General features: G+C 37.2%; 1 protein-coding gene across 1 annotated transcript in view; it reads right to left on the bottom strand.

The window, feature by feature from the left end:
• The window catches only part of PKHD1L1 (PKHD1 like 1), a 1,597,738-nt gene that overhangs the window by 1,181,362 nt on the left and 391,611 nt on the right, over positions 1-24,765 (bottom strand). The window contains exon 20 of the mRNA XM_044066249.1: positions 14,075-14,226. Within this exon, the coding sequence (XP_043922184.1) occupies positions 14,075-14,226 (152 nt within the window). The remainder of the gene's footprint in view (positions 1-14,074; positions 14,227-24,765) is intronic.

Below are 24,765 nucleotides of genomic sequence, written 5' to 3'. Positions count from 1 at the left end.
GTCAGAGTCATGGACTAAAACTAAATGCCAAGAAATGCATAACAGTATCCTTCGGGAAGTCATCCATCCCTGGTAACTATCATACCGACAACACACGCCTTAGAGATGATGCAGTAGTCAGGAACTTAGGGACACGCATAGATAGTAATCTAACCTTTGATCATCATGTGTCTACAGTGGTGAGGAAATCATTCTATGTTCCACAACTTCTAAACAAAGGTATGGCATCTAAGTCCAAGGAAGTAATTGTTCCACTGAATTCGGCATTCATTAGACCTGTCATTGAGTCCAATGCCCCCTTTGGTATGTACCTAACGAGGCATATCCAACAACTGGAACTGCCACAGAGGTTCCTCACTAAAAGAATACATGGCATAAGTAATATGACCAATGCAAACCACCTCAAGGCCCTATCCCTGTATTCTGTCTCCTACAGGCATTTGAGGGGAGATCTATGCCTGGCATACAGGGCATTGTCAGACCCCACTCTGATGGATCTCCTGCATATCCACAAAACAAACAGAACCAGAATTAGCCATTCTAAAGACTTAAACATTGCTGTGATATAAATAGGACCTGCTGGGAGATAGGTTTGTATCCCAGAGACTACCCCATCTATGGAATAGGCTCCCCATCTATGTAAAGCAGAGTTCCTCCCTAATCCAATTCAAGTGAAACTTGGACAATTGGATGGGAAACCAGAAATCCATCCCTGGTTTGGCACCTATATCTCTCATGCAAACAGGTAACATGTAAATTGTTCATCTCCCAGGCCCATGCTTACACTTATCAATGGTACCAGAATTTGTCAGATATTTGGGATGCATGTCTAGGCTTAAAAGGCCCTTGTGGTTGTTAGCCTAGTAAACTCCTATGAATCTATGAACCTATGAATCTATATTGTTAAACAGGATCTTTCTTCTGATATACAGAATAAAACACTGTAAGTGTTTTTGATAAAAGTTTATAGAAGATATGCTATGAAAGAATATGTAAATAAAGCACCACTACATGTTTTCAAAAAGTACCATGGGATCTTTTGCATCCACCTGTGTTAAAACCATCTTAGGCAGATGGGACTTCAGATTAATGTGACATCCAAAGGATGAGATCTCTTCACACCTTTCAGATAATCTACTTGTAGTGACAAATACGTCAAATTTCCATAGCCAAAGTGTAGATCAGAGTGTATGTGCTGTGTGCTGTGTCTTTAAGAAGCATGCCAAAGACTGTATGTGCATGTATAAATTCCAGACACGTGCAACCCCTAGTGCCATTTTGAAAGAGCAGCCAGGGCATAAGCAGTTGTTAGTTTATATATGTTACTTTAAAGTCAGTAAACTTCTATAGTGATGTGTTTGTATAAAATAAAGCTGCCTGACCAGAACCCATGAAGACTATTCTATTGTGTTCAGAGTGGGATAGCGACATGGTGTCAGAACTGGAATCACAGAGAATAATATTCAGAGCTATGAGGTGCAGAGACAACAGTGACGGTAAAACTAAGAGAAATGAGCATGAAAAGAGCCAGAAAAGAATCAAAGGTAATGAGAAGTAACACAAACTGTTTATTTGGTAAAAAAAGACAAATCAGGGCATTACAAGGACACAAACCACATTATTAAGTAAGCAGAAGGCATAAAAGGTTTATTAACTAAGGGAAATGTTTAAAACAAAGGTATTTGATTAAATGATTAACAGTAAAACAAAACACATGCATTTAAAGCAAAACAAGCATGTTTAAAGCAAAACAACTGTGTTTAAGGCAAAACGGGTATGTTTAGAGGAAATCAAGCAGAAGAAAAGTACAATAGGCATGAAAAGGTCTTAAATGAGCAAAACGAATATAATAAGGGCAAAATAGGGCACATTAAGCAAAAATAAAGCAAGGCGACTGACTGCATGTGTTTTGGTAAAGTGCTGTGTTTTGGCATAACTACGACTTCATATTGTATCAAGGGCATAACTAAAGTTATTCAATGTATCTCAAAGTGTGTAAAAGTGCTTACAGTGTGTGCTTATTACTGTGCATGGATTTTGAAGAATTTATTGTGTGCAATGTGCAACTATTTTGTGAATTACAGTCAAATTATATCCATTTCAAAACATTTCTTGTGCTGAAAGTGTCTATTCACAAAGTGCCGCCATTATGGAGTGTTTCATGCACTGTAGAGTTGTTTAGCAAAGTACCGCCATTTGGGGAAATTTCAGTGTGTTGTGCACAGTTTATTTGCAAAGTGCGATTACGTCAAAATGATATTGACTTTGGGGCAAGAGAAAGCCAGTTTATTTGCATTGTGCAGTTATTTGAAATGATTTTCAAAATAATGATAAATTACTTTAGAAATGCATTAAATTACATGAATATTACAGTGCCTGAGAGACTTATGTTGCAAAGTCCAATTATTCAAAGGTATTATTAGTTTGTCCATTAGCATAATTTTGAGAAGCCCAAAAGATATAATTTCAGAAGCACAAATGCATTGGACAAAGTAACAAATACTGGCATAAGTTTCTGTCATATGTGCATGTGTGCATGCTCGTGCTTATTTGCCAAACCCTTTACTGGTATTTGTTAATATGGCAGACAGATTTCACAATCCCCTACCTCTTGTATTAGATCAGAATATTACAGAGAATTGGAGACTATTTGAGCAAGAGTATGATATTTTTATACAAGCAGCTTATGCAGATAGAGATGCATGCACCAGGGTATTCATTTTGCTAAATCTAGCTGGGTCAGAGGCCATAGAAAGAGAGCGTTCATTTGTGTATGCACCAGCAGTATATGAAGATGAAGGTGAAAACCATCATATTGTTGTACAGGCTGAGTCAAGGGAAGGCCCTGAGTGTTTGAAGCACAAGTTCAGAGAAATCTGTAACTCCCAGAAAATATTACATTAGAGATGCATTTGTTTTACATGAAAGATCAGAGACCAGGGGAAACTTTTGCAGCTCATATAACTGACCTGCGAAACAAAACTAAAATGTGTCGGTTTGGTGACTTAAAAGATGAGCTGATAAAGGATAGGCTTGTGTGTGGTATTATCAATGCTGCTGTGAAAAGGATGTTGAGCAAAGCCGTAGAGATTTGTCAAATCCATGAAGTGACAGAAAAGCACACAAGTATGCTTGCGAGTGGCAAGAGTATGGTTTCAGTGGGCTCTAGGGCAAATGTAGATAGCATGCAACACATGGCAAACAGAAGCAGGCCCAAGTACATGGCAACTACAGGGTTTCCTGGGAGTACATGTAGCTTTCCAGCAAGTTCTAAGAATGGAGCAAGCTCAGCGCAATACAAGCATGAATCAGCAAAACCCAAATCTAGCTTTATTGTTAACTGTCACAATTGTGGTTCAAATCATGAGTCCAAAGGAGAGAAGTGCTTAGTATTTGGTCAGCAATGTCACAAGTGTAAAAAATTGAACCATTTCCAAAAGTTTTGCAAATCAATTAAACCTTACACAGTTGTAAAGAAAGGTCACACAAAGAAGCAAGTTGATCAAGTAGAGCAGAAGCAGTCAGCTTTCTATGTAGATGGTATATCAGTAATTGGTGAAAGAGTTGATGCAGTGAATTTGTTAGCAAGAAGCAAAGTGCTTTGTACTGTCTGGATTAATAGAAAATTCACAGAGATTAAAGTAGACACTGGTTTAAAGTGTAATGTTATATCAGCAGACACATTTGCTAAAGTGAGAACTAATGAACAACTCAGTGTGGCCAGTAGTGTGAAACTTGTTGCTTATGGAGGTGAAGAAATTCAAACGAAAGGCTCAGTGATACTTTCATGTTATTTGGCCATGAACTGTTACAACTTGTTATTCTATGTAGTCCGAAGACCAGTACAGTCTTTACTGGGTCTCAAAGATAGTTTGAGAATGAATCGGCTTTCTTTTGCTAAAGAAGTTCATCACAAAGTGCATTTCCGAGTTCTAATTTTTCTGAAGCCATTTTCTCAGAGTATGCTGATGTTTTTGATGACAAGTTGGGCAAGCTTCCAGTTGTGTATTCCATGAAGTTAGACCCAGATGTCTCTCCAGTAGTCAGACCAGTGAGAAAAGTTCCGATAGCTATGCAAGATAAAGTTAAGGCTCAGTTGGATAAAATGGTGCAGCAAGGTATGATTTGTTCAGTCACAGAACCAACTGAATGGGTGTCATCCATGGTAGCAGCTCACAAAAAAGGCTCAGACAAAATCAGAATATGTATTGAGCCAAGAAATTTGAACAAAGCATTGAATAGACAGTATCATCCAATGTTCAGAGTCAAAGAGGTCGCAGATCTAATACCGAATGCCACTGTTTTTTCTGTCTTGGATGCAAAGAGTTCATTTTGGCAAGTGACGCTTGATAGCAAATCCTCATTTCTAACCACTTTTGGTACTTTGTTTGGCAGATACAGATTCCTAAGGATGCCATTTGGAATATATTTTGCAAGTGAAGTCTTTCAGTGTTCAATGGAGCAAATTTTTTTGGGTTATCCTTGTGCCATATTGTAGATGATTTATTGGTTGGAGGCAATGGTTAAGTAGAGCATGACAGAAACCTAAAGAAAGTTCTAGACAGACTATGTGAAGTAAACATGAAGCTCAATCCCCTGAAGTGCAAATTCAGACTTCCAGAAGTTACATAAGTAGATAATTTATTTAAACCAAAAACAAAGGAAAAGGGCACAATGAAAAACCAAAAACTAAAAATAGTGCCACAAACTGCTGGAGGAAACTGGATGAAGGTTGTTTATTTAATAATCCACAAGAATCACGTCAAATACATCAGCATTAATGCCTTTAAATAAAACTGCGTTTTCGTCCTAATACACTGACTTCTTCAGATAACCTCTGACTAAATTACTAAACCTTTTATACATTAATTAAATAACAAGTTAACCAATCACATAAATTCATAAGTTAAAGAATTAATTACTAAAATTTCTTCTTGTAAAATTTAGTAATTGGTTAACTTGTTATTTAATTAATGTATAAAAGGTTTAGTAATTTAGTCAGAGGTATGGTGAATTATCAGTGTATTTAATCATATTTAAGTTTTTTTTTATTTTTTATTAATGCTGATGTGTTTCTCTTTTGTATGCTTATAAAAGCTCTCATCCAGTCCGGTCCAGCAGTTTGTGGCCACCATGTTTTTAGTTACTTAATGGTACTTAGAGTACTGTCCGACCAGACCCGACCATTTAACCTCTATTCTTGAGGGCGTCAGCACCAGACAATGTACATTTCTAGGCGCATTTTCTAGGCATGGTCAACTATTTAGCAAAATTTATACCAGACTTAAGGAGCTGACGCAAGCACTTTAGAGAAGCTAATGTGCAAAAATGTTGGGCCAGCATGGTGTTTACAACACATCAAAGAAGAAAAAAGAAAGCAGAAAGAAAATTGCCACCCACCACAAAGACCAGTACTATGATGTGAACAAAACTCTTCTCTCTTTCCTGGGACTGCTCTTGTTTTGGCATCCACTTCTCTAGTGAGCCAGCAATGAGGATTCCAGGCCAACACAAAGTGATCGCACAGAAACCAAAACTGGGAACCATTACAAATGATGAAATGATGGATAAATCTTAAGAGAAACTTACAAACAGATGCTTGGTGTGCCAAAAATGCTTACAAGTCCTTAATATACAACAATATAGTTATCCCTTTTGGTTAAAAAAACATGCCCATAATTACAGCCTTACATGCAACAACATATTCACCGGTGTGATTAGAGACTTAGAGACTTACACACACAGGTGGACAGTAACCACAACCACACAACAGTCAATCACAAATCCCCACACCACCTCACCACACTTGTCCACACATCAAGGGAGTCATTTGTTCACTCACTAAGTCCCTCATTTGACAAATTATATATCAAAGTAGATGTACCTCACTAAAAGAATTACAGGCCTAAAGCAGATGCCCTATGCTGACCATCTAAAAAAACTCCAGCTATACTCCAGCTATACTCTGTGGCATATTGTCTACTCAGAGGTGATCTCTGCTTAACATAGAAGGCCATGTCAAACCCTGAGCTGTTGGACATGCTCCACTTAAAGAAATCCCAATCTCTCAGAGCCACACGCTCCAGGGATCTAAACCTTGTCATCACAATGAACAAAATGTGCTGGAGGGATAGGTTCCTGATCCAGAGACTCCCCATACTCTGGAATAGACTGCCCATACATGTCAAACAGAGCACTTCCTTGGCCCTCTTCAAAAGGAACCTTGACGATTGGATGGGAGATAGAAAATTCACCCCAGGGATCATGTCAGTCACCCTGCTAGACAGGGGTCCAGGGAAGTATATATTGTGGGAAGAAATATCTAGGGAATTGTTATTGCTAGGCTTGTATAGGCCCTAAGGCCGATATCCTAGTACCAACCTATGAACCTATAAACCTATGCTTCAAAACTTGGTCTTGGCACAGTTTTCAAGAGAGCAGACCAGCAGCCTATGCATCTAGAACACTTACCCAAACTGAGATGCACTATGCTCAAATTGAGAAGGAGCTTTTAGCAATAGTATCTGCATGTTCCAAGTTTCATGATTATATTTATGGTCAAGCTATTCAGACTGAAACTGACCACCAACCTCTAGTTACTATTCTAAAGAAGCCTATGCATTCTGCTCTAGTGAGATTACAAAGAATGATGCTCAAGTTCAAAATACAACTTCAAAATGGTCAATATGAAAGGCAAATTGCTCTATCTAGCTGATACCCTATCCAGATCACCCAGAAATATGACGGAACAGCCTGACACAGAGAATTTTGATTTTGACATGATGGCAGTGCATATATTTATACTAGACTTGATGATTTAAGAGATCATACAAAGACTGATCCAATTTTGCAAAAGCTGAATCACTACATTGATGCTGGATAGCCATCAAAGCAATGTAGTGTAACACCTGAAGTGCAAACCTAGTTTTCTTACAGAGATGAATTGTTGATGGAAGATGGCATTATTTTCAAAGGTTTTAAAACTGTTGTTCCTACTTCCTTACAACAAGAATATATCCGTATTTTTCATCGTGGTCACCCAGGTTCTGCATCCACTAAGAGAAAAGTGACAGAATTGGTATTTTGGCCTTCATTATTGAAAGACAGTGATAAAGTACTTTCTTCTTGTTTAGTATGCAATAGTAAGTCCGCATTTGCAAAGAGAACCACTTCATCTAAGTCCAGTTCCTGAACTACCTTGGTCAACGGTTGCCAATGATGTGTTTGAGTGCAGCAATCAACACTACTTGGTTTTGGCAGACTCTTATTCGAATTGGTTTGAGATTGATTTACTACCTAACCTAACATCCACTGCTGCTATTACTGAGTTAAAATACCATTTCACAGTCCATGGTAGTCCGCCCAAAGTTCTTTCTGAAAAAGGTACTCAATTTACTAGTTAGTTGTTTCAGAAATTTGCAAGAGAATGGAACTTTGTACATGTAACTAGCAGTCCTGAATATCCTCAGTCAAATGGTCTAGTTGAACGTGCAGTGCAGAGTGCAAAGCAGTTACTTGAAAGGTCAAAATATGACAATACCAATGTATTCTTGTATTTGGTTAATCTCGGAAACATACTCTGTGATGATATTCTTGGCTCACCTGCTCAAAAACTACTTTCTAGACAAATCAGAACTACGCTATCCATTAATTCCAGTTTATTGAGGCTTAAAGTTAAGAACAATAAAACCATCAAGGCCCAATTGTTTAAGAAGTGTAATATACAGAAGTCCAGTTACAACAATTCGAGCAGATTACTTCATTCATTGAGGGAAGGAGAGACATTCTGAATCCAGATGATGAAAGGCTTCGACCAAATCGATCAGATTACAGGCATCTGTGCTGAGCCAAGATCTTAACTGGTAAACTCCAATGGTGTTGAATATAGGAGGAATCGTAGACATATTTTTCATGTACCAGAATCATCATCAGCAGCAGAACATTGTTTCTATGATGTAGACTCCAAAGCTAAGTGCAAACCAGATGTTATTCTTATACTAGAGTGTGTTCAGCCCTCAGATTCCATTCCTGAAAATTTTCTGAACATTCCAAAGGTTGAACATTTTGTAGAGACAGCTCCAGTTGCCAAATCCAATTTCCAGTTTTATGTCACACAATATGGATGAATATCTAAGCCCGGTGTGAAATACACAGCAATGTGGACTTAATTGTGCATATATATATATATATATATATATATATATATATATATATATATATATGGGTCTACTTCACATAATGGAACACCCAAATGTTTGACTTTCATGTAGCCGAGACCGTATCATCAAACATTTGAATGTTTGAAAATGTGAAAAAAAAATAAACAGTGCTAGCAGGGGAGCAAGCCCCCTGCAACCCAAACTCCTCGATGTTTAAATATACCAACTCCGAGATCGCACTACATTGTGGTAAAGGGAAATCTTCAAGTTCCGTGCTCTATGGAGTTCCCCATTCAGACCGTTCGAACTTTTAAAAGTTTGATCACTCGACCATATGAAAGTCGAGCTTTTAAACATTTGGCCTTCTGAAGGGGACCCATATACATACACACACACATATATATATATATATATATATATATATGTGTGTGTGTGTGTGTGTGTGTGTGTGTGTGTGTAATGCATGACCAAGAATTACCTGTGATCTCTGCATGCCAAATAGTCTCATAACATTGAAAAACAAAAATAGCATGAACTGCAGCAGTGTATACCAAAGGAAAATGTAGATCAAAAACACCAAAAAAAACCCCTGATTTTTGGTGTTTTTGATCTACATTAGTCTCATAACATTGCATGATCTGTTTCTGAAAGAGGGTGGATGTAGATCAGAGCGTATGTGCTGTGTGTTGTGTCTTTATGAAGCATGATAAAGACTGTATGTGCACATATAAATTCCAGACACATGCAATCCCTAGTGCCAGTTTCAAGGAGAAGCCAGAGCATGAGCATGCCTGATCGCAGTTGTTAGTTTGTATATAAGTTACTTTAGTTGAAGTCAGTAAACTTCTATTGTGATGTTCTTGTATAAAACAGAGCTGCTTGAACGGAACCCACAAAGACTCTTCTATTGTATCCAGAGTAGGAGAGCAACACAAAGCTTCCTGTCTTCAGACAGACCTCCTTCATTAAGCTCAAACTTATAAAGCTGTTGTCAAGGTCATTAATAGAATTAATCATGACAAATAATGCTTTTATTTGTGAGGCATAAATTGAAATGATGTATACATTTATTTCAATGCACCAGGAGCAACATTTGGAGAGACCTGTACTTTGTTAAATGCAAAAACAAAAAAAGGGCATCAAGAACTAAAAATAAATGGAAACATTATTTAAACAGGATACAATAAAAACAACATTTTTTTCATGGCCATAAGTGCTTTTTTCAAATTAATACAAAAGAACAACCCACTGACACCAAATTTAAAGCATAAAATTCACACGATACCATTCTTACCACATTACCTACAAAACATCATTGTCTCAAATTCCTGAAATTAAACACAGGATTCAAACTATGCTGTTCATTTAATTCAAGTGAACAAGTAGCATTTCATTTAGTAAACCAATCATACTGTAAAATTTCTGTGAAATTAGTCACATTACCACCTTAAGGAAGGTGCATTCAACAACTCCTAGACTACCTCCTTAACAATAACCTCCTATCCACCTCTCAGCATGGTTTTCAACCTATACATAGTACAAATATCACACTAATAGGTTTCACCAACACTGTTAATCTCAAAAACCAAGGCCTACTTATTTCTTCTACTTTCCTTGATACATCTTAAGCCTTTGACAGTTTCCCATCAAAAACTTCTCAGTAAACTAGAAACATATACCCGAAGTCTACCTTCCTTATCCTGGTTCCACAGCTATCATACTAGTAGACAGCAGTCCACCAAATGGGAAAATAACCTCTTCTCCCTCCTGCCGATCTCTGCCGGAGTTTCTCAAGGTTCCATCCTCGGGTCTCTTCTTTTCATCATATTCACCAATAACCTAAGTACTGCAACCCAACTAGCCTTTATCATCCAATACATTGATGATGCCTCCCTTATCTGCTCTGCTCCCACATATCTTAAACTACAAGAAAAAAAAAAAACTTCAAGAAAAACACAAAAATCACTCCAAGACATAGAAAACAACCTCACCGAAAACTAACTCATACTAAACCCTAAAAAACTAAGCTTATATTTTTTCTAACAATAAAGCCAAAAACAGCTATATCCCACTCATCATCTATGCCTCCAACTGTACTAAAATTGAACCAGTTGATCAAACTAAACTTCTAGGAGTAACAATAGATAACGGTCTAAAATTCAACAAACATGTGGCTCTAACAATCAAAAAAGTCCATATTAAACTTGGCTCACTCTATAAAGCTTAGCCATACCTAACCAACAACTCCAGACTAGCCACAGCCAGATCCTATCTACTACCCACCCTGCTCTACTCTTCACAAATCTTTACCAACCTATGCAAGACCAATCTAAACAATCTAGAGATGTACTATAACAAAATAGCAAAATTTGCTGCAAACCTACCACACAGATCTCACCATTGCTCAGCATTTAAACAACTCAGCTGGACTGACCTACCCAATGTATTACACCTGAATCAACTAACCATTGTCCACATCATTGTCCATAAACCTGATACCTGCCCAGCTATAAAAGACCTAGTTCAAACAAATACAAACCCTAGGCCTCTTGGATCATCTGATAAACTGCTTCAAAGCTTATTAAATCCCACAATATGTATGGTGATTCCCTCTACTCTACCAAAATATCCAGAACCTGGAATCTATTACCCCAACACATCTTAAACAACACCGACAGCCTCAAATTCAAGCAACACCTAAAAGAACGCTTTACAAATCACTGGCTATGCTCCTGCACTATCCCGGGCTAAGTTTCTAGCTCAGGCTAAATTCTCTTACTCAGAGTCCTCTCACCTCCTGGTTGTCCAACCTTTCTTGTATCAATCATTCTCTACCCAGAAATGAATTAACAATTCCATTACTACTAACTTACATAAAAAAAAAAAAAAAAACACGATTGTCCATGTGAACATGTAATAATCCATGTAACTCATTGTACTGTATTTTGCTGTAACTGTATTTTTGTTGTAAGCTCCTTTGATTCTGTATTTTCATTTTGTAACATGTACTTTTACTTTATTTACTGTTATTTACGTTGACTTACTATCATAACATTTCTGGAGCTTTTCTCTGTCTGGGTCTCCATTGAAAACAGGCTTCTGGCCCAGCTGAACATTACCGAGTAATCAAATATAAAATAAATAAATAAATGTATTTATAAGCTTATAAATGTCTATTCAGCATTTTACAGATGCTATGTTTTTTCTGAATCATTGTCAGTTTCTTTATTTTAATCTTTCAACTCATATATATTTAAGTTACAGATTTTATAGTTAATTCCAGTCAAAATGGTACTAGTTAAGGATTCCTCCCCCCTCCCACAGTTATTTAATTAATATATTGACTCCCTTACTTCTTCATCTTTTTTCATTATCCTGTCTGTAATGGCATAGCTCTTCAATGTACATCTGTTATTGATGACATTAATATCAATTGTCAATAACTGCAGAATGATCTTCAAAAAAATTGCACTTATTATTAACACTTTTTGACAAAGTATCCCCTTAACATTAACAAGACAATTCTATTTTTTATGTTTGATAACTACTGACATATCAAATCTTCACTGAGATGCTTATGAATTTGATTCTCAAAATAATAAATTATAACACTAATAATGTTTGTAAAACGTGGTCATTAATTCAAGATTTAGCAAGCTAGAAAATGTTAACATTTTCTCTGATTTCTACATGGCAGTCATTAAAATAAATATTTTCCACTATTTTTTCTTTTTTTAGAATCTTCTGAAGATACCTATTACTAATACATTTATTTGTGTCTGTACATACCAAAATGACATATTTTGAATACCTTGCAAAATAAATTAGGAAATCTTAAAACAAATGAGTTGCTAATAGTAGTGAAAACATTTTATTCTTGGAAACCTTTCTGTTCTATTTTTCACAACACTATTAGTCATGCTTGGCCTCAAAATTTCTGTAAAATATGGAGAAATTCTACAGTAGCAAATGCAGTATAATTATCTGGCTATACCTTTCATGTCTAAAATTTTATTAAAACAATATCAAACATATTTTGGAAATGTTAACCAAATACAGTTTGTTTACTGGAATTAATCATTACTGATTTTTTTTTTTTTTTTTTTGCCCAACCAGTAAAGACCAGTCCAAATATTTTATTTGGGATTTCTAGGATTTCAATACCTGGCATCACTTTTTTGAGATTTTTTTTTTTTATAACTTTGTCAACTTTGTCAGAATAATCAGCACTCCCTATACTTTTGAATCCCTATCCCATGCTGTATTCTAAAACTAGACGGTATAATACAACAGCAATGCTGTTATGTAAGGGGGTCAAAACAAGAACGCTAGAAGGACAGAAGAAAAGGCAATGCATAAGGAATAGACATAATAAAATCAAAATCACAGGGCTCAGTAAAAGAGACAGAGGAAAAAATGGGTTTAATGAAGTTTTCAATGGTTCTACCAAGAAGACTTAGAATAATTAAGTTGTTTCACTGTGCACATTGTAACTTATATGTCTGTAAAATTAACCCTTTTTTATTCACCATTTAGGTATAGCATGCAATAATTATAACTTTTGTAACTGCAATGCTGGCCACTTGACATGTAACTTTAAAAGTATCTTTGCAGCAAGCAACTAGACTGTACAGAAATTGCAAATATGTATCTGAATATCTTAGGGCTATAAACACTACCTATATAATACATTACTGTTTTATATTTCTAAAGTGGGTCTTCACTGAGCATTTTATTTCAAGGAACGGGTGTTATAGTAAAAAAAATCTAAAGGGAATGGATTTTTGACAATGAAATGTAAGAATTGGAAATCAGCTGCCAACTTATTTTAAAAGCAAACATTCTGAAAAGGTTAACAGTCTTTAAAGTATAATGCTTTTTTAAGGAAAAAAAAGCATAAATGTTACAATTATTGAACTAATTACACTGAATGACTCATATTTAATTTTCATTGTGATGCATCATATTTTGTATAAAAATATTTGCTCATATTTTTAAAAGCTTTGACTGATAAAGGGTGTTTCACTCCAAAGAAAATCAGCATATAACTTGGGCTCGGGATGTGGTGTTGGCTCGGTGAAGCTACAAGTGGCTGGTAACTTTCTAGACAGTGTATCTTTCGGCTTTTCCTGGTTAGGGGTCGCCACAGCGGAACTCCGGTCCGCTAATGATTGGCAGTAGATTTTTACATACCAAGTTGCCAGCCCTGACATACAACCTTCAACGAAGGTACGCCATTCATGCATGTCTCCACACAGAAGACGCTTTAGCTGAGAATCGAACTGGACAACGTCTTACTGTGAGGCGACAACGCTACCGCAGCACCACCACCGCAGTAACAAGTGGCTGGTAACTTTCAAGACAGTGTGGTGAATTTTTATTACAATAAACAAACAATGGCTAAGATCTTAGAAAATCTTGATTGTTCTGTGCAATCAATGTAGTGCCATCATGTCTGCATTCACAGCAGCTGCAGAATGGAAAAATGGAAAAGACACATGGATTTATCCTTGCAGGGAAAAATAACATAATGCCAACAATTTCTGATAAAAGGCGCAAGAAACAAAGACGTTATTTCTAATGTATTTTCTAGATGTAGAGAAAGTATATACACTGAATACAATGCAAATGCTCGCAATGAGCTATTTAGTTAAATTCATTGTTGGACTTGAATAATTTGGAACACTGTCTTCTCTGTACTTACCAATGTGAAAATGTTTTTTGTAAGGTCTATTTTCAAAGCATAACTTGCAATCTGAAATGGCTCGTATACATTAATATAAACAATGTGCATATAACAAGAGAGAGATGGAGAACTTTGAAAATAGCATCGATGGTAGTGATACAATATTATAAAATCAACAATAACAAAATCATGTCAAGTTTTATGCTTAACCTATTTTAACACAACCAACCTGAGTTGCATTTGCATATGATGGTATAGGCAGAGAGTCCACTCCATCCCATGACAAAGTAAATGTCTTCATGTAAGGCTGTTCTGTTAGTTTTTCAATGGCAACTGTGAAATTTTCTCCATCAATTTCAGCTTGAAGAATGTCAAATCCCCCTGTGTATTAAACCATTGGTTAGGGTTATAAAAGTAAAAACTTTCAATTCATCAAAGTGCATTAATTCACAGACCTCACAATGCAAACTGATGCACCGCATCATAAATATGCTGTACTTTTAAAATTCGAAATAATATGAAATGTTTTCTGAAAATTTCCTTATTTTAGTCTTTGTAACAATAAACCTGGGAATTGGGATGTAGCAAGAGCTGAGACAAGTGCTTCCCTGCATTTTAACATTACTGCTACTGTTGCTGCTTGATTAATAAGCTTATGGATATGTATGATACTTAGTCTGTTGCTTGTCTTAGATTATATCCATTTCTCAAAAATGTTATATAGGTAATAAATAGCTGCAACAATTTGTGTATATTTTAAAGGAGACAAATAATTTTAAAAAGAAGTGAGTGTCTGTAACATTATAATGTCATTTTCTTTGAAAACACCCCGAAACAGTCTTTGTTATACACAGCAACTACCCTACATATCTTACTAGGAAATTCTTAAAAGTGTTCAAACAAGACAAGCAACACAAATTATTTTATAGGTTCATAAGTAAATACTAGGCTAAGGACTACCAGGACCTTTATAAGCCTAGCAACGCAACCCAATCCAACCTAATTGTGCCCCTAGGTATCATGAGCATTTATTAAGAAGGGATACATTAGTTAGAAAGTTTCTAAAAGTTATGTAGGGGGTGTAGGTATGTTAGTTTGGCCATAGTTACTGTCTGCCTCTGTCTGTTAGAGACATGGGGGTCAGACCTGGGGTAAATTTCAAATTTTCTATCCATTGATCAAAATTAAACTTAAATAAGGTTAGGGATGGACTCTGCTTTACGTAGATGGGGAACCTGTGCCAGAGAATGGGGATGATCTGAGGCTTAAAATATTATTAGTATCCCAACTCTAATCCCATATGTAATTCTCCACAGACAAGGTTCCTTACCAAGTCTTGACCAGCTACGTGTCATGGACTATGGCCCAGAAAGCTTGCAACTCTTATCTAAACTTACTAGATGTATTCTGTAAAAAACAAAATGAACCACAAACTAGCAAAATAATATGTACAATCCACTTGAGCGAGGATAGAAGAAAACAAATGGCAGTAAAAAAATAAACGCTTAATTGTAATTGTAAGCACTTTTGCCCAAAAACAACTTGAATTTCATCAGACATATAAATAATGACAATGCTACCAATTAACGTTCTAACAGCAATGTCGTTGGCCCCCCCATGAACACCGGTCCTCACCCAGTCGATCGCCATATATCTAAACATGTGCCCATTATTATTTAACACATGCTTTGATAATGTGTTAGTTTTTTTTATAGAGTATTCATTTTCATAAATACACTGCTTGTCCTTCTAGTCAGTTTTGCCTTTGTATAAACATGGGCATTTCTGACAGGATGTTAAATAAACCACGCCTTTAGAATCACAACTAAAGGCATCCTTTAGTGTGTATTATTTCCCTCTAATCTCAAATGTGGCACCAGTCATTATTAGTTTACAAAATTGACAGCAGCCACATTTTCTCATTCCAACAGGTCTTAAAGCTTTCTCTAAGGGATGTTCAAAATACTTTTAAAATTCACGTTTCTCTTAAAAACAAATTTAGGTCCCATCCCCACTCTTGTCCTGATTGTACTATCATCATTAAGTATAACCCAATTCTTATTTAATAAACTTCTTATTTGACTAACTTCCATACAAAAAGTTGTAATAAACTGGGTTTCTTTTCCAATATTGGGTGCAAGTGGAACGGTACGGTTATCCATACTAACCAGAACAACAGGTTGCTCACTAATGGACAAGACAGATCTCATGAAACCTCTAGCCCTCTTGTCTCTTATTTCTTCACTTAAGCTATTAAGAAGGACCTTAGGTATCCCCTTCTAATAAACATACCCGACAAATTTTCACACTCATATAGGAAATCTTCCTCCAGTGAAGCCATGTGTGTGCAGCTCTCACTAGTTGTCCCTTGACAAGAGATTTTTTTCTAGTGATAAGGGTGCATAGTGGAGAAGTTAAGGACGTTTTTCGAATATGTTTTCTTTCCAAAAATTTCTAATATGTATCTTTTAGTATTACTATCCTTGACCAACAGAACATCCAAATAGGCCACTTCGTTCATGTTGACTGTAAATGTAAATGTCAACAACTCAGTAGTTTTATTTATATATTCAATAAATGTATCTATATCTTTCCTTCCACCCTTCCATAAGATAAAAATGTCATTAAGATAATGGGTGTAGAACCGAATTTTACTTTTAATATCCTCATCATGAAAGATAAATTTATGTTCCCATAGAGCCATTATCATATTTGAGAATGTTGCACCACAAGGTGATCCCATCTCTACTCTGATTTTCTGTAAATAGTACCACCCATCAAAAATAAAAAGTTGTTTTTTAGTATAATTTCCAACAACTCTTCATATAAGGTCCTGAGGTATTTCCCTCAATCTCAAAACTTCAGACACCCATTCAACTTCTATATCCTGGAGTATGGATGTATATAAATCCCTCATCTGTTGTGAGGAATATATCTTCCTGTTGTAATTCAAAAGAGTTAATACTCTCCAAGAATGACCAAGAGTCCCTACAAATTTGTACCTTCCCCTTCAGGACCTCCTTAAGCTTAGAATCCAAAACCTTTGCACATTCATATGTCACTGACTGCCTACCATCCACTATAGGGGGATTATCCAAATTCTTATGAATTTTTGGGACCCTGAAGATGACCGGGATAATAGGGGCAACCATATTCAGATAACTGTATGTCTCAATATCAATCCTTCTATCAATAAACATATCTTCCAATTGTGAGTACACTTGCCTATATGCTCCATTAACCTCATTCTTTGAAACTAAAGTATAAGTATCAGTTTCCAAAATATTGTTCATTCTAGTGGTATAATCAAGAACATCCATTACAACCAAGACACCCCCCCTTGTCTGGTTTCATTAACAGGACATTCCTTTGTGGCAAGTACTCGATATTCAACCGGTCTTGCTCACTCAAATTATTATGGGACACCTTGTTATGCGAAACCTTAAAGGTGTTCCTGAAATCAAGTTTGGATAGTTTCTGGTACAATAACAAAGCAGGGTGGAGAGGTAGGTTATAGGCACTAGAAATATTAGTATTTACAAGTTGAGTTGTAGTAGTTCTTTCAAAAATCAAGTTAAAGTTCAACTTTCCCATAAAAAGTTTCAAATCAATAATTGTTTTAGCTAAATTCATCCTCTTTGATGGGACAGATGTGATCCCTTTACTTAACATTTCAACAGTTTGCTCATCAGTAACAGTGTTTGAAAAATTATATAGAATAAAGTCCCCTTGATGTTTTTTGACCATAACAGGGTACTCACACGTCGTCTCAAACACAGTCGTTCTAAGTCATTCATTGGGCTCACGTATTTGTGTTTCCGATTTTCCCAGTAATTCCTTGATCGACTGGTGTGATTGTTGCTGTTCCATACTTGGTTTGGTCCACCCTGTTGATTCCTCCAGGAAGGGGTGTACAAATCCTGCCTTTTTGTCTGGTTGTTCAATTGGTTACCTTCAACATTCCTTTGGTTCTTCTCTCTAATCCTATCTAAAAGTCTTAAAGGGAGGTGTTCACTCCCTTCTTGTCATATGGGGCAACTAGATAAATCCTTTTCAGGGGTCTCATGATGGTTTTTCGCTCCCTATTGTGTTGCTTTATTTCTTCACGATTATGGTTCAGTTTAAATTTTGTCCCCCAATTTTGTGAGATAGGAGGTTTGGGTATGTGTCCATTCAGCATACTCTTTTTTTTCTCTCAATATCTTTTTTTAGTTTATTATTTTTTATTTTAAACAAAAGCTGGTAAATATTAATAAATATTTTGCGATACCCCTTACTATGTACAGTGTAAGCTGAATCCCTCTTAATATTATCATTTAGGCTTACTCAGTCCTGGACTAGGTTTTCCATTAACCTAGCATTATGTTTTATTTTATCAAAACTTCTAAAAGTTTGCAACTTTGTTTGTCAAACAGTTTAATTAATTTGCAATATAGGGGAGAGTTCTCAATAAGCCCAATAGGGTATTTTAATGAACGGAGATTCTTAGGGACCTGTTGGTTTTTAAGACATTCGGTAAAATATGTATTTTCTAATTGAAGTTTTTTAAATGTAGTCAATTTATAATTAAATTCATCCATTTTCTCTTTCTTCCGTATAAAAATGGAATAGTCCACATTACAAACAAGTGAACGGTTTAACCAGTCATTCAAAACAGGAGGGCCAATCAAGTGATGCGATGTTACATCTGACTGTTCAGTCATATTGTTGAAACCTTCACAAGCCAACTCATTTAACAGTAATTTCTGTCTCCCCAAATCATTTACTACATTCATAGGCGGCTTACTTACATTTCCTCTAATTCTATTCAGTGCTAAAGGAACAAAAGTCAAGTTACCTGGGATCCGTTCATGTTGGCTTAAATAAGAATGGTGGTGCAGCGGTTACCGTTGTCGCCTCACAACAAGAGGTTCTTCTGTTCGAGTCTGCATGTCCTCCTCGCAGTCGAGTGACGCTGAAGATATACAGGTAGGTGGGGTCGGGCTGGCAACTCAGCAAAGTATTTTTGAACATCCCTACGAAAAAATAATGACTGGTGCTACATTTGAGATTAGAGGGAAACAATATAGACTAAAGGATGCCTTTAATTTTGATTTTAAAGGCGTGATTTATTTAGTATCCCGTCAGAAGTGCCCATGTTTTTACGTGGGCAAAACTGAATGGAAGGTCAAACAGCGTATTTATGAAAATGAATACTCTATAAAAAAAACTAACACATTATCAAAGCATGTATTACATAATAATGGGCGCATGTGTAGATATATGGCGATTGACAGGGGGGGGGGTATTCGCAGGGGGCCAACGACATTGCTGTTAGAACGTAAAGATTTAACCTTGGCAACTTCTGTTGCAGGCTGATTCTTGGACTGTGTTAAACGAATTGGCATCAATTAACTGTATTTGGAAACTAAAATCAATAATGAGGTAATATATGTATATATATATATATATATATATGTATATATATATATATAATTTTATATACATTTATATTATTTATGTATGGTTATTAGGAATGTATTCCTTACTTATGGATGGTGAGTTTTGTTTTGTTCTTAGTGAGTCTGATGTACAGTTTTTATTTTTTTCGTTTTAAATTTTTCGTTCATTTTGTTTTTGGGAAATGACTTTTTTAGAAGTTAATTATTATAACACTGGAATTATAAATTAATACTGGTGAGATTGAAAAGCAAGAATGGAAATTGAATGTAAGACTGGATAAGAAGTCACATGACTTAAAAGCTGGGCTTTTTAAATGGTGGCGTTGCCATTATTTATATGTCTTCTGAAGTTCAAGTTGTTTTTCGATGAATGCTTACAATTAAAATTTAGTTGCTTTACTGCCATTTGTTTTCTGTTATCCTCGTTCAAGTGGATTGTACATATTAGTTTACGATATGTACTCACCATTCCATTAAATACCATATTCACTGAAGAGTTTAACTACCCTTCTATAGATTGAGGAATGTGCACAGCCTCTAACTCATAGGCACAATGTTTCCTGGACTTTATCAACACAAACACCCTGGACCAGATAGTGCACACTCCAACCACAGGATCAAACATATTGGACTTAGTACTCACCAACATGGGAGAGTGTTGCACCTCCAACCATGTCAGGTCCTCACTGGTGAAGTTGGACCACAAAGCTGTCTCCCTCAAAATAAAAATCAGTCCACAAAACCCAACTGAGCCAGTAAAGGTTAGGAACTATTCTAAAGCAAACTATATTCTATTGTCACTGTTTGTCAAAATTCACATACCCAAAACTCAGCTACATATGCAGAATTACTTACAGAAGCCCTGTAAAACACATGAAAATGGCTGCATTGGGGCTGCTGTACCTAACATAAGTATTCCCATATCTAACACCAAAAACTAACCCCACTGGTGAAATCCTTACCTTAACAGGGTATATAACAAAAGAAAATGTCATGGCCAGGTCACAGCCAAAATCAGAAAGAACAACTCTCATAGAGCTCTCAAGAGCTCTTTGATTCAACTAAACAAGAAATTAAGATGTGTCATGAGGCTCAACAAGGCCAATTACAAGGTCAGGATAGTTTCCCAGGCTAAGGATGATCACAAGGCCTTCTTCAGCTATGTCAGGAACCTTAAAGGCAACACTCAGCAGTGTGCAGAACTGGTGGTAAATGGCACAACATTCACTGACCAGGGTGACATAGAGAATGTACTGGTGGATAAATTTATTAATTTCACCACCTCATCTCCCCCCACTACCCTCTGTGAAATTCCTTCTAGCATAACCCCCTCAACTATCAAGAGGGAGCAGGTCCTGGTGCCACTCGGTAAGGACAAAAACACTGCTTCAATGGGCCCTGACAATATCCATGGTTGCCACATAAGTCTAAAACAAGACCTAGCAGGACCACTTGAGGTGCTCTTCAACTACAGATTCAAATCAGGTTATGTGCCAGCTGAATGGAGGTCTGCAACATTCATCCCTTTTTACAAAGGTGGACCATCAACCAAACTCAGGAACTACAGAACCATCAATCTGACAAGACTGATAAGTAATGCTATGGAATGAATTATCATGAAAATGATCAACAAGGACATTGGTAACCTACAGATGGTGGACTCATCCCAGGTTGGCTTTAAGGGGAGGTCTTGCCTACTCAACCTGGTTGATTTCTTTGAGAAGGTCATCAAGGCTATGCTTAAGGGGAAAATGGTGCATACCCCTTACCTTGACCTGGCTAAGCTGTTTGATACAATACCTCTCTCAAGCATTGTTGACATACTCTCAGAAATAGGTATACATTTTCACAAAACTCACTGGATTTCTGTCTGGCTCACAGAAAGGAACCAAGAAGTCAGAATCAGTGAGACCACCTCCACCAACAGACTGGTCATCAGCAAAGTATCCCAGAGCTCTATGCTGGGCCTGCTCTTCTTTGGCATCTACTTCTCAGAGGTAAAGGCTAATGTCAAAGGCCTCTGGTTCAACAAGTTTACAGATGACAGTAAATTAGGAGTTATCATGGTCCCCCCATGACAACAACATTCTACAAGAAGGTCTAACACAAACAAATGACAGGTGTTAAAGCTGTGGATTAAAACTCAATGTGAAGAAATGCATTATAGTGCCCTCTGGGAAATCATCCGCACAAGCTAATTACTTCATCAATAAAACACACCTAAGAGTTACCCATTTGATTAGGATTCTGGGAACATAATGTAGACAGTAATCTGGTCTTCAAGAAACACATCGCTAAGAGAGTAAGAAAATCATTCTATGTCACCCAGTTCATAAGTAAGGGTGTAGCATCAAGTTTCATGTAAGTTAGAGTACTGCTCTACTCAGCCCTTATCAGACCCATCAGTGAGTGCAATGCCCCTTTTGGTTTATACCTAACCAGGCACTTGCATCAGTTGAAATGCCCTCAAATGTTCCTCACTAGGAGAATCAAGGGTATGAAAACTTGTCTTACACTGATTGCCTCAAGGCCCTATCTTTGTACTCAGTCTCCTACAGGTTACCAAGAGACAATCTATGCCTAGCATACTAGGCATTCTCATATCTAGCTTTGATGGCTCTCTTGTGCATCAGCAAAACAAACAGCACCAGAAACATTAGATCCAAGGACCTGAACTTTGCCCCGACATAAAAAGGACATGCTGGAGATACCAATATGTGTCTCAAAGGATCAGCACACTATGGAATGAGCTTCCATCTATGTGAAGAATAGTTCATCCTTGAACCTATACAAAAGAAACCTTAATCACTGAATGGGAAATTGCAAATTCACCCTCGGTCTGCCCCCATGTCTCTGGTGGACAGAGGTCGACAGTAAGTAAATTAATTGCCAACTAACATAATGTACCACCACATATCCCTTAGCTTCAGCTTTACTAACATACCCCACCATATAGGGATCCAAGGAACATGGGGGGAAAACTGTTTGGGTTGCACAGCTAGGCTTGTAAAGACCCACATGGTCTTTATCCTAGTATAAAGCTATGAACATATTAATTTTGTTTGTAGATAAGTACTCAACTAGCTGACCTGTGAGCCATTTTAAACCTAACCAATTTTCCTTCCCACGAAGAGAATCAAACCGTGTACCTTGTACCATCTTAACCATTAAAGCAAACCCCCAATCTTGTTGGGTCTTTGGTGCAGAAGTATAAAGCCCTAACTGTGACTCAGATAACCCAGGATTGCCTAACAACATGGACTGTGGAGGAGCAGATGATAACGTTCATGTAGTATGTCTCAGAACATGCAAACTCTGGGAAAAACATAGCAGGCCCTCAATCTGCAAGCACACACAGGGTGAGGGATCTCCCTGATATGGATAGATAGACATGGTCATGGAGGGGGTCTATACTAGATCATCGAATCACTAATATGCAAACGTCTCTTTGTCGAACACTTATTCAGTGAATATTCTACTCGTCGAATTAAGTTTTCAGGGAAAAGTTTCCTAGGGCAAAACAATGTTTGGCCACCATCTGGAATTTGCCCTTTTCCCCACTGTAGTGTGATCTCAGACTTGGCATATTTAGCTGTGGGAGTGTGAGGGGGTTGTAGCCTCCCCCCTTGGGGTAGGTGTTAAGTTTTTTGTTTTTTTTATGGTCAGTAAGGTGGATTACCATCAGTTTTCCCTAGGAAAGTTTTCGCTGAAAACTTAGTTTGATGATTAGTTTGTTTGCTCAATAGGTGTTTGACGAAGAGGCATTGGCGTGTTATTGATTCAATGATTTGATATAGACCCCCATGGAGGGGGCATGTTCAGCAGACTCAAGGATAGATAAAGTATGCACAGCCCTATGGTGTAGGCAAATAACGCCTTGACTATACCTCAGACAATCTGTGTTTGACTGTGGGCATGGGTGCTGGAGGGGGTCTAGGATGGCAGCAAGTAGCTAACACTGACTTACTCACTCAACCTGGCTCCTGGTGGGTTCCATGCGGCAAGCAGTGTGCTGCTTAGTTGGGAAGCTGTGTTTGCATCTTCAAGGCAGCCAATGCAGAATTTGTGAGTGTGAGGTGGGTGGAGCCCAGTGAGGCTAAGACAGATCCAGTAGGCCCAGTGAATGAGGACAGGAGCTGGTGGCAACTGATGGTCAGCTGCGGGGAGTGGGTAAAAATGACAGAGAATGAAAAAGAAACTGTTATGCAGAATTAATCTGACATTTATGCATACATACATACTTTGATTTTACATATATAAGACTGAAAAACCAAAAGACTGAATCTCAAAATACTGAAAACATTTTTAATGCAGGGGGGCAAGCCCCCCTGCACCCCTTGTGTGGGGGGGCTATGCCCCCACACCCCCTGCTAATTATATATACCAACTCCAAGATCACACAACAGTGAAGGGGCAAATTCCATCATTCAGTATTTTGAAGTAGACACACACACACACACACACACATATATATATATATATATATATATATATATATATATATATATGCATACTTAGAAGGAGGAGCTTTGCATCATTTGTTACACTATTTTAAATCAACTTAAATGCAGATATAGGCCCACCAACAGTTTCAAGTGAAATTAATTTCCAGGAATTCTTTACAATTAATGTTAGACTATTTGTCTTCACTTAAGTCCCTATGAAATGAAAATGATGTAGCCTCCATCATGCCAGATCTTAACAAGTCCATCCATCTTCTGTAACCTGAAGTACAATGCACAGCAAGTATTAGAAATTACTTGGCACTCAGAGATTTTAGGCTGCCTTGCTCCCTCCCCCCACACCCATCATGGTTTTCTTCCTCCAGATCTCCAGTTCTTAGTGGCAGTGTTTCCCAGAGAAACAAGTAACCCATAGAGAGAGAGAAGGAGAAGCAAAAGGCATGAGAGCCAGGACATGACTAAGCTCAAGGATAGGACGTCTATCAAGAACAGGATTCCCTCTTTGCTCCAGGCCTGGGAGGGTGGAAGCAATGATTGGTTGGGAATGTATTAACAGAAATGAAAACACTTCTTACAAATTTAGTGTTATTGTGAAAACATTACTTTTACATCTGTTAAGAAGTGGCCCACCTTTGTAAATTATGGCTATAGTTCCTAGCAGACCTTGGGTAGTAGCAGTTATGCGAACATTAATTTTACTATGAAAGATTTTGTTCTGGAAGTAATTTCAAGTTTGTAGTGGGTGGTGAAGGTTTTGAGCGTTGACCGGTTTTGCCCACAGTAGATGACTGCATAAACGTCATCTACTATGCTGTTGCACAAGAAGACTGCAGAGGTGACAGTTATCCAAATGGGGAGTCATGGCTCGAGATTTTTCCTTCCTTCATGTAGCAGAATTTGGTGCACTCTGACAGCTATTTTGAGAGAATGATTTTGAACATCTTTAGTTCTTTCCACTAAGAGAAGTATTGCAAGATCAGTTAGCTACTCTTTCTGAATGATTTCATCCTGTTTAG

The sequence above is a fragment of the Protopterus annectens genome, chromosome 3.part1 (genome assembly GCF_019279795.1).
Source record: "Protopterus annectens isolate FY-2018-M chromosome 3.part1, PAN1.0, whole genome shotgun sequence".
Lineage (NCBI taxonomy): Eukaryota > Metazoa > Chordata > Ceratodontiformes > Protopteridae > Protopterus > Protopterus annectens.
This window is presented reverse-complemented; position numbering and strand designations above follow the sequence as displayed.